The following is a 21,256-nucleotide window of genomic DNA, read 5'->3' as shown; positions in this document are numbered from 1 at the left end:
AAAATGCGGAGGCAAGACGCCGGTAATTATGTTGATAAGCACTGCACTATTACTTGATAGTAATATCCGTAATAGTGTATGTACTCCGGCAAAATTGCCGTGCCGCCGGGTGGAGGTGGGATAGTTGAGAAATCTTTGGTGTTTAGAAAAAATTTCGATTTTACCATTTATAATTTCAGCAACAGGAATAGTACCCCAATCTCTTTTTAAAAATTTAAAAATTTTGGACTTAGAGAACACATTGGTGGTTGAAATTCAAAAAGGTATATTATTATACTCATGTCACATCGTGAGGAAATTCCTTAACATTGACACAGAACATAAAACACAAAAAAGTCAAAATGCGGAGACGAGACGCCGGTAATTATGTTGATAAGCACTGCACTATTACTTGATAGTATTATCCGTAATAGTGTATGTACTCCGGCAAAATTGCCGTGCCGCCGGGTGGAGGTGGGATAGGAGAAATAGTAATAATATAAAAAAATAATTTATAATTTATTTTTTTATATAGTATATTATTTATTACATGAGTAAGTAAAGAAGGTTTTTATCCAGGAAAATGAGCGCCTTTGGTGGATAAGTTGACCATCGCGACACGCCGGCCCTGCCCCAGGATGTTCCCGTCAGCCGAGCGCAAGTATCTGCCCAACAAAAGAAAGTTGCATTGCGTGTGTTAAGCAGTGATTATTACTAATATGAATATGTCAACCAGGGTTTACGACCTCCAGGGGTTCCAGGTAGTTGAGAAGTATAGTGGGCTGCCTACTAACCGAATTTTACCCGTTTTGTTGACACTTTTGTTTATTTTTTTGCTACCAATATAACTTGTTTTTACAAAAACTGAGACAGTAGCCCCATAATATACGTTCTTCTGAATCAAATGCACTTTTTAAATAGCCTCTAAATGAAAAATTGAGCAAAAATAAGGGAAATGATTGAAAAACGTTATTAATTTTTTTTATTCAATTTTGACAGTTTAAAGTGACTTTATTAACTCCATAACAACCGTCATAAGCAGGCAATGATTCACTAGTGAAATTTTATGGATTTGATTCACTAGTGAATTAAAAAATTTTTAATTCACTAGTGGATTAAAAAAAGTTTCAATGGAGAACAAACATATTTTATTATTTGTAAATACATTAACATTCAATTATTCTTTTTCTTTGGTGTCTGTAATATAAAACTTACAATTATGTACATTACTAAAATTTATACCAAATCGACGATGAACGGGCAAATTTATGTCTTGATGGTTGATTTCCATACTTGACGCCGTGTTTGACCCAGACGAGCATGCTGCCAAATCCAAGGCCGATTCATTCTGAATAATTGTTGATGATTGGTTAATGATTTTTCTTGAAATTTCAATTTTATTATTGAGAGAATCCTCTATGTATCCTTCCACAACACTATTCGAGCGCCAGCCACCGTGTCTCTTTACAACTGTTATATCTGCCCCAGAGTCTGCCAGTAGAGTTGCACTCGAACGTCTGAAGCTATGGCCCGTATATTCTTCTGAATTTTGAAGACCAATAAATTGTGCCATTTTTTGAGGAAATTTTGACAAAGTATTCACTCCTACGGGTTGCACCGTGCATTTTTTGTTGCTGTAATTGATGAACAACCGTTTGTGTGAAATATTTTCAGGTCGTAACATTTTGTACTTCCGAAAAACGTCAACAGCATGAACAGTGTTATTTCCATTGATGATAGTAAACCTTCTGGGCTTATGAGTCTTTGTGTCCGGAATTTCGACTACAATTACGCTGCCTCTGTCATCAACATGATCAACTAACATGGACACCAATTCACCAATTCTACAACCTCCAAAAACTCTCACGATTAAAACCACCTTTAGCAGTAAATATTCATCATCAGAAGCAGTATCCAAGAACCTTTCCATTTCTTCGAGTGTGAACACCTTTGACTTCTTTGGTCTGTGACCGACAGACTGTTGTTTTAGGAAAGCTGACACTTGATGAAATCTACAACAATTACTACTTTAAAACTCATAAATAATAATTACGGTGTCACAAACCTGCTTATATCAATATTTTCATTCACAGATAACATTTTTTTAAGTTGGGAATAATAGGACCACAGTGACGAAGGTTTTGCATTTTTGGATCGTTCCGAAATATAAGCCAACATTATGTTTTCGTCTACTCCCTTTGCCTGCTTTCGCTTCCTCCATTCACAAAAAATCGCATATTCTTTTTCATATGAATGTTTTGATTTGGCTGGTACCACTTCATTCAAAGCATCCAATGCTTCATGTAGAACTGCCGGGGGTACAAAAACTTCCGTTTTGTCTTGATCTTCTACGATTCCAGCCATTTTTCGCAAACGTCACAAGTACCACAAGTTTGGAAAAATGTAAACAACTTGTTGTCACGGAAATGTTTTACGCCGTCTACATGATTGTTCTAGACTAATTCGTGTGATTTGAATATCATTCTATTTTTTGTTCAAAATATCGTCAAAATTGAATAAAAACATATATACGACTCGTGAATTAAACATTGTTATTCACTCAAAGATATGATCTCACTCGCACTACGTGCTTGTGAGATCAACATTTTTTCGTGAATAAACGGATGTTTAATTCACTTGGTGTATAATATTTATAAAAGAATGAAGCAATTTTTCAAAAAACTGAGACAGTAGTCCCATGAGATACGTTAATGTTTAACAAACAATATAGTCACCATAGCTTCAAACATAAAACTGTGGAAAAATAATTAAAATCTTTTTAGCGCGCTTTACCATTGCTTGGCCAACCAGTATGCAACAGCCTTAAGTATTTTTTTCTCAAATTGAATAAACTTCAAAATGTAGCATGTACTGTTCCTTTTTTTAATTTTTTGAAAGTCACATATGCCGGCAGTGACGTACGTTCTTGTAAAGCGGTCGCTCAGAATGTAGATTTTTAATCAATTCAAGTTTATCTAAAAAGAATCATTTATTCTCGTGTCAAAAATGGATTACTCCCTAGGATTTAGGGATATTCGTTAATAGGTTACCATAAATTTGGTTAGGTTGGAGGCTATGTGGTTTCTGGTGACAAACAAAAGATTTCCCAAAAATGTAAGACAGCAAATTAATTGTAACAGTAACAGTTGCAAATGACTAATTTCTCGCTAAGTGATAGATGATTTTTCGTTTCACAATCAATTTTGGTTACTGGCGGCATATTTATTTGGATTTAATCTCTCAATTCAAAGTAACCAACCTTAGGCATTCAAAATAACTTTTGAAAATTCTAGTTACACACAACATGAAAAACGTTATTTCCCTAAAAGTTCGAATTCTAGGGAGTAATCCATTTTTGACACGAGAGTAATTAATTCTTTGATCAATTTGCCGTGAGTGTTTTACAGTTTTAATTTCAATCACTTGATTGTTATCTCACTGTGTTCGAAGAAACAATAAATAATCTAGACATTACTTCAAATCTTTTTATAATTTTCATTAAATTAATCTATTACAGAAGCTAGATAAGGATAAAAAAGGCTGCACATTTTTAAAGGTAAATTTTGAAGTGTCCATCTAAAGCTGATTGGTCACGTATTCAAATATTTATGATTGATAACTTTAGGTACTTCCCCAAAGATTTACAAATTCCACCGTTTCTTTAAAATCCTTAAAATATGAGTAGAAAATTTTGAAAATCGAACCTGAAGCACTGATGTAACTCGGAGGAATGCACCAATTGTAAACTGTAAACAGGAGGGAAGAAATTGTTTCTTATTTTCGAGTTAAGTCAATGACAAAACAATCTAAGCATACAATAGCTAAAGTCTTAATGAAAGTTATCAACGGCTGTTAATTCATCTGTATCTATTTGCAATTTTTATAAATTGCTCGCTTACCCATCAATATTGTTTTTATCATACAGGGGCTTTAGAAATACAAAAAAGTACACATTACATCAATCAAATATTTTGTAACGTATAAATATATATTCCTTTGACAAAGATAACAGTTGCTAATCAACTACATGTTCTACACCTAATATTATTTAAACTTATTTTAACACTACATTCCTTGATAAAGGCAAATGCAAAATCAACTCAAGTATGATCACCACCAAAAGTCAAGTGATGTTAGCTCCGAAGATCTAAACTGCTCACTTCGATTGGCAAAAGTATGGAATAAATTTTTTTAAACTTAAACAAATTTTAATACCAAATAAAATTCCAAGCAGTCATTTGTTTTCGAGTGATGACGTCATCGATATTTTTTTTAAGTGAAAACTTCTTTAGGCGCGCCACATACATTTTATTCCCAGGCAGTGAATTAGTTTCATGCGACACGGTAAAATCGTTCGCAGCACAAGCTAAAATCGGAAAATCGTTCGCAGCTCAGCGAAAATCGTTCGCAGCACGACACGGCAAGCTAAAATCAATGGAGTCGGGTTTTTCAGCGGAGCGAGCGAAAAACCATCAACTGTGCGTCACTTGTCAATTTTAAATTTTCATTGTACGTTGTGTTGTGACCTGACTGACCTCAGTGCAGAGCTGCAGGAGTAACTGTATATATATACAGGATATTTCACTAGTAATTGACGTAATTTAAAATGCAACCCACACTATATTTCCGAAAAAAGCTGGCTACTGAAATTAAAATGTCCGGATTTTTTTGAAAATGCATTGTGGCTTGAATTTATTATTCCGTCAGGCTCGTTATCACTCGTGAAACACCCTGAATGTTTTTATATAATATAAACGATAAAGACACGACAAATATTGTAAGTTTACAGATGAATGTAGGATTTAATACGTAATTCTCAATTATATGGCTTCAACAATTCATCTATTGGAAAAATTTGTGTAGCAAAATGTGAAGAGGAAAATGGACAAATTATCATAATACAGGGTATTGCTATGAAAACTTGTGTTGTGTTCAATATCATCGTCAAGAAAATAAAACTTAAACATCCAAACCTAACCTCACAAATTTTGCCAGAGTATACCGGACGTATTTGCAGTTTCTATTGAAAAATACAGATTTTTGATGTTTATTTAAAAACAGCATTGGATTTAAATAATATTAATTATTTATGCCTTGCTCCTTATTTCTCCAAGTACATACTATCATCCATAATAATATATTTTTTATAGAATAGATACATATTACATACTTACTTAAAATCCGTAACGAGCATCGTAGAAGTTTTCACTTCTGTCGTGCGGTCTTAGCATACACTTTTTTTTTAATGGAAATACCAATTTTTTTCTTGATTCTGATAGCCCTTTTAATTTTCTAAATGACAGTATAAAAATTTTGTTATCTTACATAAGGAAATTTTTGAGAAAAAAAAAAGTTGGAAAATAGTAGATTATGCACCGAGGGAGTGAAGTGCATGATTTTTACCCGAGGTGCAGTTTGTAGCCCAAGGGTTCTACAAAGCATATGTATCAAAAAAGGTTGACTTAATTGGCTATACTTTTTTGCTTAATGGAAAAAAAGTTGACTAAAAGCTTGAGTTGGCTATGTTTTTTTGCCCAAGGGGAAAAAAGAGCCACTTTACTCCATACAATCAACAAAAACCAGTCAAAAAATCAAATAGGTAAATCAAACAGTCAAATGGTACTGTCTATTTCATTCGTATGTGTTATTTGTTTTACAAAACATTTTCGAAAATTACTCATTTAATAGAAACACCACGTATAGAAATTTTTATTTTTATTGGGTGCTGGGATAAAACTAAAACATAGACTTGCTTATTGTCAACAAGCAGGAGGATGGCAATTCGAACATTTAATTCCATAATTTTAAGTACTTAGTAACAGAGTTTTTAACTTGTTTTTGTTAGTTATAAAATTTATTTTTTTTAACTTCATTTTTTTTTCTCAAAAATTTCCCTATGTAAGATAACAAAATGTGTATACTGTCGTTTAGACAATTAAAAGGTCTATCAGAATCAAGAAAAAAAAATAGGGGGTTTCCATTTAAAAAAAAATATCGATGACGTCATCACTCGAAAATAAATGACTGCTTGGAATTTTATTTGGTCCTAAAATATGTATTTTTATAAACTAAAATCCAAAGATTTTTTTGCCGCTCACTGTAGATAAAAAAACAAATCGTCACGTTGTGAAACACATTTGAAAACCTACGTATCTACAAAAAAATTCACTGATAAATCATTTTATCACCTTTCTTTACTTACATATCAGTGGGAAGGGTGGGAGCACATAGGCGAATAAAATTCCGGGTAAAAAAAATAATGAGAACCACTGGGTTAAAACAAGTGTTGCACCACACTTTTTAACCACGCATCACCGTGACAGACTGATTGCTTTTGATATTTTTCACATTTTAAATTCTTTCTTTATTAAAACAACTTTGATGTCAGCAGCTTGATTGTCAAATTCCAACCCCACAGAAAATCCATGAAAATTTATGCTATAGTATTTTCATTTCACCCAGCATTTCACCCTGAAAACTCGAGCTGTAAAGGGACATTCTTAGTGTTTGCATTGTAAATTTATCTAAAAAATATCTTAGCAGAAGGGTCATTTTTCTTTAAAATACATTCTTATGGAATGGTTAGCAAAGTTCAAGTTTAGTCACACCATAGTAGTGTATTGATATGGAAAATGCTGCTTTATTGATTTTTTGGTGAATATTACAGTTTTATAAGTCGAACCTTCAGAGTCACCTGAAAACACTATGCTGCACACACTGCAAAATTAATGGTATGTACAGTTGGTGGAAGTGTCTAAAGTTGACACAAGTTGCAAAAAACCATTTTGCATTTGCAACAGCGTTTTTATGGCATTAGTCATTTGAAATTACTTTAAAACTGTACTTATATGGAAAATATTCAATCCAAACTATGATTTTCTGGCCTTTTTGTGCCTTTATTTGGTTCAAAAATATTGAAAAAACGCTGTTGCAAATGACAAGTGGTTTTTTGCAACTTGAGTCAACTATAGAATAAACTGTATTACGGTAATGTAATACATGCTTTAAATCGACAATCTAACACTTATCGCTATTGACTTAACGTCAAGTAAATTTAAAGCATACCAAATAATTTTAACAAACAAGGCTGGTTTTCCGTGTGAACTATTCGTTTTTGATTTCTAATAATAAAATACAATAAACAATTAAAAACATGCAACACATTATATCTAAAAATGTATCATAACTATTTTTATTTAGAGCTAAACCTAAAAACTCCACTAAGTTCTAATTTCTAGTTCCAAAACATTCGTTGCATGCTCTATTTTATCATTACCACCATACATTGTAAAAAAATATATCAAAGCACTGTTGAAACAACAATTAAGTCCTAGAAGTACGTATCTATACTCATATCAGTAGATCTACTAATTTTTATAATTAAGAAATTGTGTGGCAAAACGATTAATAAGCACCTGTGATAAAAAAAAACATAAAAGATAAATCATTCAGATTTGTTTATCGAAAGTGCCACAAATTTATATAATTACTTGAAATTAATTTTGAACACAGTCTTTGATCATTCGCAAAGCTGCAACTGTGACTGTGGTGACATACGGAATTGTGATGAAAAATTGTTTAAAAATCAAAAGCAATGACACTTAAACTTATATTTCTTGTGTTACTGTGGACTACCTGGCACAGCAATGCTGTCAAGTTTAATGTGAATTTTGAAGACCAAACTTTGGGATCATTGTCAACAGAGTGTGCCAAAAAAAATTATACAGTGTCCTACGGCATTGTGAAGATATCAGAATTGGACGTTCCTCAACCTGATTCTGGAAATTATGGCCTTGTCACGTCAAACGGTTTCGGGTGTTTCGAAACCGAATTTATTGACATCGATCAAGGATCATTTTTGGAGATGCAATACCTGTCAACAGGTAATGATGATTCAAGATTGAGGATGGATATAATATTGGAAAATAATTATGGTTCATTTAAAACTTATAATATCAAACCTACTTACGGTACCTGGAAAACCTTTAAGATCACTTTGCCTGGTACAAAAAGCAACAAGACATATTTGAAGGTAAGATACATAGGTATATTTTTAATCCTCGTGGTAACTACCAAACATCAAACTGGTCAAAATCTTAGTGATTATTCTTTTATTCTTTGTTAAAAACAACCAATGGAGCAAGTTGTGAAAACTTGGTTTTATCGACTTCGCTTATGGTCTGACATTTGACTTTGGAGTTACTACAAGTCTCACCGTAGCACGCTAGTGTCCAGTAATTAAACTGACATATTTTTTAATTCAATACTGTTAACATACATATACAGGGTGGAACAAAAGTATCAAATATTGGCTGTAACTTTTTAATTTGACAATTTATGAAAAAATGTTTAATATAAAAGTTGATTGGTGTATTATCCTGCATCATTTGGTCTTTCTAGTTTGTTCCTATCTTCTTTTGTTTCGCTGCTATGGCAACCAACTTTGGCTTTTTAAATAGCACCCATATGTTTTTTGTGTGATTTTCAAACAAGCGTATCTTTCTGTATTCATAAATATGGTTTTGCCATTATGGGGAAAAAGAATAAAATTTAAAAAAAAACAAAGGTGATAAAATTAACTTACTAAGGGCCGATTGCACCAACGTGAGTTAAATTTAACTACAGATTAAAATGGACGAAAACATTGTTACAACAATAGGTAACTAAAGTAACGAAGCATTTTAACCTACAGTTAACTGTAACTGGCGTTGGTGCAACCGGCCCTTAGTAATAAAATACAATATCAAGAATGTTGACAATTTTTGTTGAACGTCATGCATGATAATAAACCAAACAATTTTTATATTAAACATTTTTTCATAATTTTTCAAATTAAAAAGTTACAGCGATTATTTGATACTTTTGTTCCACTCGGTATATACAGTGTGGAAACTACTAATTTTTATTTCTTATTGTGCTTATTTTAAGTTGCTTCACTTGTTCATGACGTTATCCATTTTTGAGCTATTACGTCATCACCAATTTTTTTCAATGACAACCCCCACTTTTTTGTCCTCTTTCTGATAGACCTTCTTACTACCTAAACGATGAATCAAAAAAATTGGTACCTTACATAACAATTTTTTTGAGAAAATGATAAATTTTACTTCAAAAATTTAATTTAATTTTTAATGTAAAAAATTTAACTGACCTCAAACAAAAACAAACAAACATCTAAAGTTAACAATAAAATGTAACGCAAATGTTGAAATTGCCCCCCGCCAACTATTTAGCACTCACACAGGAGTGTAAACATTGTACACCGCGCTCAATAATATTAGGGCTAATTTGTTCCATTTCAGCGCGAATTCTGTGTCGTAAATCTTCTAAATTGTTTGGTCTATTGAAGTAAATCCTCGATTTTAAATAACCACATAGAAAAAAAATACATTAAAAATTAAATTAAAGCTTTGAAGTAAAATTTGTCATTTTCTCAAAAAAAATTGTTAAGTAACCAAATTTTTTAATTTATATTTTAGGTAGTACGCAGGTCTATCAGAAAGAGAAGAAAAAAGTGGGGGTTGTCATTTAAAAAAATTGATGATGACGTCATAGCTCAAAAATGAATGACGTCATGAGCAAGTGAAGTAACTTAAAATAAGTATTACGAGAAATAAAAATTGATCTGTTTCAGCGTTTTCGACAAATGTCATTAGTTTGGAAATTATTGAATTTATTCCATAAGTAATTTCCACACTGTATACGGCATGAGTCAGCTAAAACAGGTTAGTCGTATAAAACAGAAACTAATAAAAATTTTGAAAATTTTTTGTGGTAAATTTAATGTGTGGTACCCTCTCATTGTACGCAAGTTTTTTTAGGATCCTGTGATAACGCTGTTCCTTGTAACAGTTGCATATGGCTCTATTTCTCGCTAAGTGATGGATGTTTTTTCGTTTCACAATCACAATTTTGGTTTCTGGCGGCATATTTAGTTGGACTTACTCGTAATCTCTCAATTCATACTAACCAACCTTAAGCATTCAAAATTACTTTTAAAAATTCTAGTTACACACAACTTGAAAAACGTTATTTCCCTAACAGTTCGAATTCTAGGGAGTAATTAATTTTTGACACAAAAGTAAACAGATGTTTGCTACCTTAACAGAGCAAGTATTCGCGGCGCTTTAGTGTAATTAAGGTACATTTTACATTCTTTCAACCGCTCAACTCTCTTGAACCCTACGGTACTCTGCGCTTATTTGTTCCATTTCAGCCTGAATTCTCTGCAGCAAATCTTCTAAATTGTTTGGTCTATTAAAATAAACCCTCCATTTTATTTTCGTATCCCACCTCCACCCGGCGGCACGGCAATTTTGCCGGAGTACATACACTATTACGGATAATACTATCAAGTAATAGTGCAGTGCTTATCAACATAATTACCGGCGTCTCGCCTCCACATTTTGACTTTTTTGTGTTTTATGTTCTGTGTCAATGTTAAGGAATTTCCTCACGATGTGACATGAGTATAATAATATACCTTTTTGAATTTCAACCACCAATGTGTTCTCTAAGTCCAAAATTTTTAAATTTTTAAAAAGAGATTGCGGTACTATTCCTGTTGCTGAAATTATAAATGGTAAAATCGAAATTTTTTCTAAACACCAAAGATTTCTCATAGCAACGGATAGTTCTAAATATTTATTAATTTTTGTATTATATGTCTGTGTTATATTGTGTGAATTTGGAACAGCTATATCTAAAAGATATGCTTGCTTTTGTTGTTTATTTAAAATAATAATGTCTGGTCTGTTATGCTGAATGTGAATGTCAGTTAAAACTGTGCGATCAAAATATAATTTGTAATTGTCATTTTCTAAACAACTTTCTGGTTTATAAATGTAATGTGGTTGTGTATCCTTTAATAAATTGAATTTAACTGCTAAATTCATGTGTATAATTTTTGCGAATATATCATGACGTTTTTTATATTCGCTTTGAGCCAAAACGGTGCAAGAAGAAATGATGTGTTCAATGGTTTCCCCTTCAGTTCCGCAAATCCTACATTTATCGATGATCGATTGTAAACCGCATATGTGTTTTTTATAATTTCTTGTATTTATAACACGATCTTGTATTGCAAATATAAAACCCTCAGTCTCAGGATGAATATTTGATTTTTTAAGCCATGCATGAGAAGCTTGAATATTAATTTCTGGCTGTTCTAGCTCTTTAAAATATCTCCCATGTAAAGACTTTTGTTTTATATTTGCTATAGTGTCAGGTATATTTGGCTCAACAATATCTGAAATTACATTATCACTTAAATTTAAAGGTGTGTAACCTTTATCCGCTGAAACCAAAGCATTAAAAAAAGTGTTATCACGAGCTCTATTGAGAAAATAATTTTTTAGTGAAGCAATTTGATTGTGTTGTAGAATTTCTAGATTTGAAAAACCCCTACCACCATTTTCGCGTGGTAAATTAAATCTTTCAATAGCAGATTTGGGGTGATGTTTACAAAATTTTGTAAAGAGAACTCTAGTTTGAATATTTATATTCTGTAAATTAGTTTTGGACCATTTTATAACACCAAAAGAATAGGTCAACAATGGAACAGCATATGTATTAACTGCTTTAATTAAATTATTACCGTTTAATTTTGATTTTAAAATAGATTTAATTCTTAAATAAAATTGTTTTTCTAAATTTTCTTTTATAATTGAATGTTGAATATGATTTGATTGATTAATACCTAAATATTTATAAAATTCTCCTTTATTTAAATTTTTAATGATTTCTCCTTCTTTAGTTATATATTCTAAATTTTCGTAATGACCACGACATATTGATTGCGTTTTACACTTATCAATACCAAAACTCATGCCAATATCATTTGAGAAATTTTCAGTTATTGCTATTATGATTATTTTTAAATTAAGTTAAATTGCGGAGGCCAATCTTTTACGCAATTTTGTTTAAACGATTAAAAAGTAAAATTTAATTAATTAATATTGTCAGATGAGTTAAAGAGGAGGTTAGGTATATTGAAATTTTAGTCATGATTCCCCTTGTGTTGATCATAACGCTTTTTAAACTGGCTAACATTTTCAGAATTGACAATCAAACTTATCAAACTTTGAAGAGTGTTCTAATTTTCAAAAGTACGGTTTGTTAAGAAATGTTGCCTGGTGGTTATTTTGAATGATTCCTTGGCAATTTTAAATTCATGCCACGTAATCGTCTTCCTTCAGTAAGTAATGAAAACTTTTCCATTTCTCCAGGAAAAAGATTATGCGTTAATCGAAACATTTGAATCAAATCAGTCCTATCGAATCTCTCTTCAAGTTGCGGAATTTTTTTATTCAATACTGTTAACTTACATATTATTATACAGCATGAGTTAGCTAAAACAGGTCAATTTATTTTAGATAAACCAATACAAAAAAAATTACAATACAAATTAAATTAAATTTTTGAAGTAAAATTTGTCATTTTCTCAAACAAATTGTTATGTAAGCTAAGACATTTTTTTCGTTCAGCGCTTAGGTAGTACGATGGAAGAGAAGAAAAAAGTGGGGTTTGTGATTTAAAAACTTTGGTGATGACGTCATTGCGCAAAAACCAATGACGTCATTAAACAGGTTGCGCGTCACAAGATGGCACTTTTCGAAATAAAATCGACCTGCCCGAGCGATTTTCCTAAAAAACATTACATAATGCTACTTGCTATTATGTATTTTGTTCTAAACTTCATGTTCACACTGTTTAATCTTATTATGTACACTAACAATAACAGGCGTCACTATCCAGGTTATGCTTTCATAACAACGACAATCTTAAAGGTAATTAATAATTACATATATTAAAAAGTGATTCTTCGAATTATAATTTACTTAGTTAACAACGTATAAAACAGGGCAATTAACATGAGAAGCGTAAATTATTTATCCACATAGCTAATGGCATGAATTGACAAGTTGTTGTGTCTTAAAACAAAGAACTAAAATCTGTAAAAATATTTTCAACGAACACACTTATAAAACTTATAAAACTTATTTTTACTTCGTCTTTATATTTGTTTAAGGTCAATGTTAAGACACGAAGTAATAATCAGAAATGGATAATAAATTACCTTAAAATTGGAAATAATCAAAATTTAGAAAATAAGGGACCAACGGGAAAAAAAGAAAGTGATATAACAACAACGCCTGAGCCAACAACAAACCCGACCACAACGACCGAGCCGACAACAACAACGCCTGAGCCAACAACAAGCCCGACCACAACGGCCGAGCCGACAACAACAAGACCAACAACAACGGCCAAACCGACAACAACGAGCCCGACAACAACGGCCGAGCCGACAACAACAACGTCTCAGCCGACAACGAGCCCGACCACAACGGCTGAGCCGACAACAACGAGCCCGACAACAACGGCCGAGCCGACAACAACAACGCCTGAGCCAACAACGAGCCCGACCACAACGGCCGAGCCAACAACAACAACGCCTGAGCCAACAACAAGCCCGACCACAACGGCCAAGCCGACAACAACGAGCCCGACAATAACGGCCGAGCCGACAACAACGGCCGAGCCGACAACAACAACGACTGAGCCGACAACGAGCCCGACCACAACGGCCGAGCCGACAACAACGGCCGAGCCGATAACAAGAACATCTGAGCCGACAACGAACCCGACCACAACGGCCAAACCGACAACAACGAGCCCGACAACAACGGCAAAGCCGACAACGACAACGCCTGAGCCAACAACGAGCCCGACCACAACGGCCGAGCCGACAACAACGAGACCAACAACGACGGCCAAACCGACAACAACAAGCCCGACAACAACGGCCGAGCCGACAACAACAACGCCTGAGCCAACAACGAGCCCGACCACAACGGCCGAGCCGACAACAACGAGCCCGACAACAACGGCCAAACCGACAACAACAAGCCCGACAACAACGGCCGAGCCGACAACAACAACGTCTGAGCCGACAACGAGCCCGACCACAACGACCGAGCCGACAACAACAACGCCTGAGTCAACAACGAGCCCGACCACAACGGCCAAGCCGACAACAACGAGCCCGACAACAACGGCCGAGCCGACGACAACAACGTCTGAGCCAACAACGAGCCCGACCACAACGGCCAAGCCGACAACAACGAGCCCGACAACAACGGCCGAGCCGACAACAACAATATCTGAGCCGACAACGAACCCGACCACAACGGCCAAGCCGACAACAACGAGCCCGACAACAACGGCCGAGCCGACGACAACAACGTCTGAGCCAACAACGAGCCCGACCACAACGGCAAAGCCGACAACAACGAGCCCGACAACAACGGCCGAGCCGACAACAACAATATCTGAGCCGACAACGAACCCGACCACAACGGCCAAGCCGACAACAACGAGCCCGACAACAACGGCCGAGCCGACAACAACAACGCCTGAGCCAACAACGAGCCCGACCACAACGGCCGAGCCGACAACAACGAGCCCGACAACAACGGCCGAGCCGACAACAACAACGTCTGAGCCAACAACGAGCCCGACCACAACGGCCGAGCCGACAACAACGAGCCCGACAACAACAACGCCTGAGCCAACAACGAGCCCGACCACAACGGCCAAGCCGACAACAACGAGCCCGACAACAACGGCCGAGCCGACGACAACAACGTCTGAGCCAACAACGAGCGCGACCACAACGGCCAAGCCAACAACAACGAGCCCGACAACGGCCGAGCCGACAATAACAACGCCTGAGCCAACAACGAGCCCGACAACAACGGCCAAGCCGCCAACAACGAGCCCGACAACAACGGCCGAGCCGACAACAGCAACGCCTGAGCCAACAACGAGCCCGACAACAACGGCCAAGCCGACAATAACGAGCCCGACAACAACGGCCGAGCCGACAACAACAACGCCTGAGCCAACAACGAGCCCGACCACAACGGCCGAGCTGCCAACAACGAGCCCGACAACAACGGCCGAGCCGACAACAGCAACGCCTGAGCCAACAACGAGCCCGACAACAACGGCCAAGCCGACAATAACGAGCCCGACAACAACGGCCGAGCCGACAACAACAACGCCTGAGCCAACAACGAGCCCGACCACAACGGCTGAGCCGACAACAACGAGCCCGACAACAACGGCCAAACCGACAACAACAAGCCCGACAACAACGGCCGAGCCGACAACAACAACGTCTGAGCCGACAACGAGCCCGACCACAACGGCCGAGCCGACAACAACGAGCCCGACAACAACGGCCGAGCCGACAACAACAACGCCTGAGCCAACAACGAGCGCGACCACAACGGCCAAGCCAACAACAACGAGCCCGACAACGGCCGAGCCGACAACAACAACGCCTGAGCCAACAACGAGCCCGACAACAACGGCCAAGCCGCCAACAACGAGCCCGACAACAACGGCCGAGCCGACAACAGCAACGCCTGAGCCAACAACGAGCCCGACAACAACGGCCAAGCCGACAATAACGAGCCCGACAACAACGGCCGAGCCGACAACAACAACGCCTGAGCCAACAACGAGCCCGACCACAACGGCCAAGCCGACAACAACGAGCCCGACAACAACGGCCGAGCCGACAACAACAACGCCTGAGCCAACAACGAGCCCGACCACAACGGCCAAGCCGACAACAACGAGCCCGACAACAACGGCCGAGCCGACAACAACAACGCCTGAGCCAACAACGAGCCCGACCACAACAGCCGAACCGACAACAACAACGCCTGAGCCAACAACAAGCCCGACCACAACGCCCAAGCCGACAACAACGAGCCCGACAACAACGGCCGAGCCGACAACATCGAGCCCGACAACAACGGCCGAGCCGACAACAACAACGTCTAAGCCGACAACGAGTCCGACCACAACGGCCAAGCCGACAACAACGAGCCCGACAACAACGGCAAAGCCGACAACGACAACGCCTGAGCCAACAACGAGCCCGACCACAACGGCCGAGCCGACAACAACGAGACCAACAACGACGGCCAAACCGACAACAACAAGCCCGACAACAACAACGTCTGAGCCGACAACGAGCCCGACCACAACGGCCAAGCCGACAACAACGAGCCCGACAACAACGGCCGAGCCGACAACAACAACGCCTGAGCCAACAACGAGCCCGACCACAACGGCCAAGCCGACAACAACGAGCCCGACAACAACGTCTGAGCCAACAACGAGCCCGACCACAACGGCCAAGCCGACAACAACGAGCCCGACAACAACGGCCGAGCCGACAACAACAACGCCTGAGCCAACAACGAGCCCGACCACAACGGCCAAGCCGACAACAACGAGCCCAACAACAACGACCGAGCCGACGACAACAACGTCTGAGCCCACAACGAGCCCGACCACAACGGCCGAGCCGACAACAACGAGACCAACAACAACGGCCAAATCGACAACAACGAGCCCGACAACAACGGCCGAGCCGACAACAACAACGTCTCAGCCGACAACGAGCCCGACCACAACGGCCGAGCCGACAACAACAACGCCTGAGCCAACAACGAGCCCGACCACAACGACCAAGCCGACAACAACGAGCCCGACAACAACGGCCGAGCCGACGACAACAACGTCTGAGCCAACAACGAGCCCGACCACAACGGCCGAGCCGACAACAACGAGCCCAGCAACAACGTCCGAGCCGACAACAACAACGCCTGAGCCAACAACGAGCCCGACCACAACGGCCAAGCCGACAACAACGAGCCCGACAACAACGGCCGAGCCGACAACAACAACGTCTGAGCCGACAACGAGCCCGACCACAACGGCCAAACCGACAACAACAACGCCTGAGCCAACAACAAGCCCGACCACAACGGACGACCCGACAACAACGAGACCAACAACAACGGCCAAACCGACAACAACGAGCCCGACAACAACGGCCGAGCCGACAACAACAACGTCTCAGCCGACAACGAGCCCGACCACAACGGCCGAGCCGACAACAACAAGCCCGACAACAACGGCCGAGCCGACAACAACAACGTCTGAGCCGACAACGAGCCCGACCACAACGGCCGAGCCGACAACAACGAGCCCGACAACAACGGCCGAGCCAACAACAACAACGCCTGAGCCAACAACGAGCCCGAACACAACGGCCGAACCGACAACAACGAAACCAACAACGACGGCCAAGCCGACAACAACGAGCCCGACAACAACGTCCGAGCCGACAACAACAACGCCTGAGCCAACAACGAGCCCGACCACAACGGCCAAGCCGACAACAACGAGCCCGACAACAACGGCCGAGCCGACAACAACAACGCCTGAGCCAACAACGAGCCCGACCACAACGGCCAAGTCGACAACAACGAGCCCGACCACAACGGCCGAGCCGACAACAACAACGCCTGAGCCGACAACGAGCCCGACCACAACGGCCAAACCGACAACAACAACGCCTGAGCCAACAACGAGCCCGACCACAACGGACGAGCCGACAACAACGAGACCAACAACAACGGCCAAACCGACAACAACGAGCCCGACAACAACGGCCGAGCCGACAACAACAACGCCTGAGCCAACAACGAGCCCGACCACAACGGCCAAGCCGACAACAACGAGCCTGACAACAACGGCCGAGCCGACAACAACAACGTCTGAGCCGACAACGAGCCCGACCACAACGGCCGAGCCGACAACAACGAGCCCGACAACAACGGCCGAGCCAACAACAACAACGCCTGAGCCAACAACGAGCCCGACCACAACGGCCGAACCAACAACGACGGCCAAGCCGACAACAACGAGCCCGACAACAACGTCCGAGCCGACAACAACAACGCCTGAGCCAACAACGAGCCCGACCACAACGGCCAAGCCGACAACAACGAGCCCGACAACAACGGCCGAGCCGACGACGACAACAACGTCTGAGCCAACAACGAGCCCGACCACAACGGCCGAGCCGACAACAACAACGTCTGAGCCGACAACGAGCCCGACCACAACAGCCGAGCCGACAACAACGAGCCCGACAACAACGGCCGAGCCGACAACAACAACGCCTGAGCCAACAACGAGCCCGACCACAACGGCCAAGCCGACAACAACGAGCCCGACAACAACGGCCGAGCCGACAACAACAACGCCTGAGCCAACAACGAGCCCGACCACAACAGCCAAACCGACAACAACAACGCCTGAGCCAACAACAAGCCCGACCACAACGCCCAAGCCGACAACAACGAGCCCGACAACAACAACGTCTGAGCCGACAACGAGCCCGACCACAACGTCCAAGCCGACAACAACGAGCCCGACAACAACGGCCGAGCCGACAACAACAACGCCTGAGCCAACAACGAGCCCGACCACAACGGCCAAGTCGACAACAACGAGCCCGACAACAACGTCTGAGCCAACAACGAGCCCGACCACAACGGCCAAGCCGACAACAACGAGCCCGACAACAACGGCCGAGCCAACAACAACAACGCCTGAGCCAACAACGAGCCCGACCACAACGGCCAAGCCGACAACAACGAGCCCGACAACAACGGCCGAGCCGACAACAACAACGCCTGAGCCAACAACGAGCCCGACCACAACAGCCGAACCGACAACAACAACGCCTGAGCCAACAACAAGCCCGACCACAACGCCCAAGCCGACAACAACGAGCCCGACAACAACGGCCGAGCCGACAACATCGAGCCCGACAACAACGGCCGAGCCGACAACAACAACGTCTAAGCCGACAACGAGTCCGACCACAACGGCGGACCCGACAACAACGAGCCCGACAACAACGGCAAAGCCGACAACGACAACGCCTGAGCCAACAACGAGCCCGACCACAACGGCCGAGCCGACAACAACGAGACCAACAACGACGGCCAAACCGACAACAACAAGCCCGACAACAACAACGTCTGAGCCGACAACGAGCCCGACCACAACGGCCAAGCCGACAACAACGAGCCCGACAACAACGGCCGAGCCGACAACAACAACGCCTGAGCCAACAACGAGCCCGACCACAACGGCCAAGCCGACAACAACGAGCCCGACAACAACGTCTGAGCCAACAATGAGCCCGACCACAACGGCCAAGCCGACAACAACGAGCCCGACAACAACAACGCCTGAGCCAACAACGAGCCCGACCACAACGGCCAAGCCGACAACAACGGGCCCAACAACAACGACCGAGCCGACGACAACAACGTCTGAGCCCACAACGAGCCCGACCACAACGGCCGAGCCGACAACAACGAGACCAACAACAACGGCCAAATCGACAACAACGAGCCCGACAACAACGGCCGAGCCGACAACAACAACGTCTCAGCCGACAACGAGCCCGACCACAACGGCCGAGCCGACAACAACAACGCCTGAGCCAACAACGAGCCCGACCACAACGACCAAGCCGACAACAACGAGCCCGACAACAACGGCCGAGCCGACGACAACAACGTCTGAGCCAACAACGAGCCCGACCACAACGGCCGAGCCGACAACAACGAGCCCAGCAACAACGACCGAGCCGACGACAACAACGTCTGAGCCGACAACGAGCCCGACCACAACGGCCGAGCCGACAACAACGAGCCCGACAACAACGTCCGAGCCGACAACAACAACGCCTGAGCCAACAACGAGCCCGACCACAACGGCCAAGCCGACAACAACGAGCCCGACAACAACGGCCGAGCCGACAACAACAACGTCTCAGCCGACAACGAGCCCGACCACAACGGCCAAACCGACAACAACAACGCCTGAGCCAACAACAAGCCCGACCACAACGGACGAGCCGACAACAACGAGACCAACAACAACGGCCAAACCGACAACAACGAGCCCGACAACAACGGCCGAACCGACAACAACAACGCCTGAGCCAACAACAAGCCCGACCACAACGCCCAAGCCGACAACAACGAGCCCGACAACAACAACGTCTGAGCCGACAACGAGCCCGACCACAACGGCCAAGCCGACAACAACGAGCCCGACAACAACGGCCGAGCCGACAACAACAACGCCTGAGCCAACAACGAGCCCGACCACAACGGCCAAGTCGACAACAACGAGCCCGACAACAACGTCTGAGCCAACAACGAGCCCGACCACAACGGCCAAGCCGACAACAACGAGCCCGACAACAACGGCCGAGCCAACAACAACAACGCCTGAGCCAACAACGAGCCCGACCACAACGGCCAAGCCGACAACAACGAGCCCGACAACAACGGCCCAGCCGACAACAACAACGCCTGAGCCAACAACGAGCCCGACCACAACAGCCGAACCGACAACAACAACGCCTGAGCCAACAACAAGCCCGACCACAACGCCCAAGCCGACAACAACGAGCCCGACAACAACGGCCGAGCCGACAACATCGAGCCCGACAACAACGGCCGAGCCGACAACAACAACGTCTAAGCCGACAACGAGTCCGACCACAACGGCGGACCCGACAACAACGAGCCCGACAACAACGGCAAAGCCGACAACGACAACGCCTGAGCCAACAACGAGCCCGACCACAACGGCCGAGCCGACAACAACGAGACCAACAACGACGGCCAAACCGACAACAACAAGCCCGACAACAACAACGTCTGAGCCGACAACGAGCCCGACCACAACGGCCAAGCCGACAACAACGAGCCCGACAACAACGGCCGAGCCGACAACAACAACGCCTGAGCCAACAACGAGCCCGACCACAACGGCCAAGCCGACAACAACGAGCCCGACAACAACGTCTGAGCCAACAATGAGCCCGACCACAACGGCCAAGCCGACAACAACGAGCCCGACAACAACAACGCCTGAGCCAACAACGAGCCCGACCACAACGGCCAAGCCGACAACAACGAGCCCAACAACAACGACCGAGCCGACGACAACAACGTCTGAGCCCACAACGAGCCCGACCACAACGGCCGAGCCGACAACAACGAGACCAACAACAACGGCCAAATCGACAACAACAACGAGCCCGACAACAACGGCCGAGCCGACAACAACAACGTCTCAGCCGACAACGAGCCCGACCACAACGGCCAAACCGACAACAACAACGCCTGAGCCAACAACAAGCCCGACCACAACGGACGAGCCGACAACAACGAGACCAACAACAACGACCAAACCGACAACAACGAGCCCGACAACAACGGCCGAGCCGACAACAACAACGTCTCAGCCGACAACGAGCCCGACCACAACGGCCAAGCCGACAACAACGAGCCCGACAACAACGTCTGAGCCA

At 42.6% G+C, this 21,256-nt stretch overlaps 1 protein-coding gene across 1 annotated transcript; it reads left to right on the top strand.

The window, feature by feature from the left end:
- Positions 1 to 704: 704 nt before the first annotated feature.
- On the top strand, positions 705 to 21,252 carry LOC138126597 (putative uncharacterized protein DDB_G0289263). The gene is made up of 4 exons (XM_069042391.1): positions 705 to 740; positions 16,819 to 16,981; positions 20,903 to 21,015; positions 21,085 to 21,252. The coding sequence occupies exons 1-4, from the start codon at positions 705 to 707 to the stop codon at positions 21,250 to 21,252; spliced, it is 480 nt and encodes a 159-aa protein (XP_068898492.1).
- The last annotated feature ends 4 nt before the right edge of the window (positions 21,253 to 21,256 follow it).

Source organism: Tenebrio molitor, chromosome 3, assembly GCF_963966145.1.
Source record: "Tenebrio molitor chromosome 3, icTenMoli1.1, whole genome shotgun sequence".
Taxonomy (NCBI): Eukaryota; Metazoa; Arthropoda; class Insecta; order Coleoptera; family Tenebrionidae; genus Tenebrio; species Tenebrio molitor.
The sequence above is the reverse complement of the archived record's forward strand: the minus strand, read 5'-3'. Positions and strand labels throughout refer to the sequence as shown.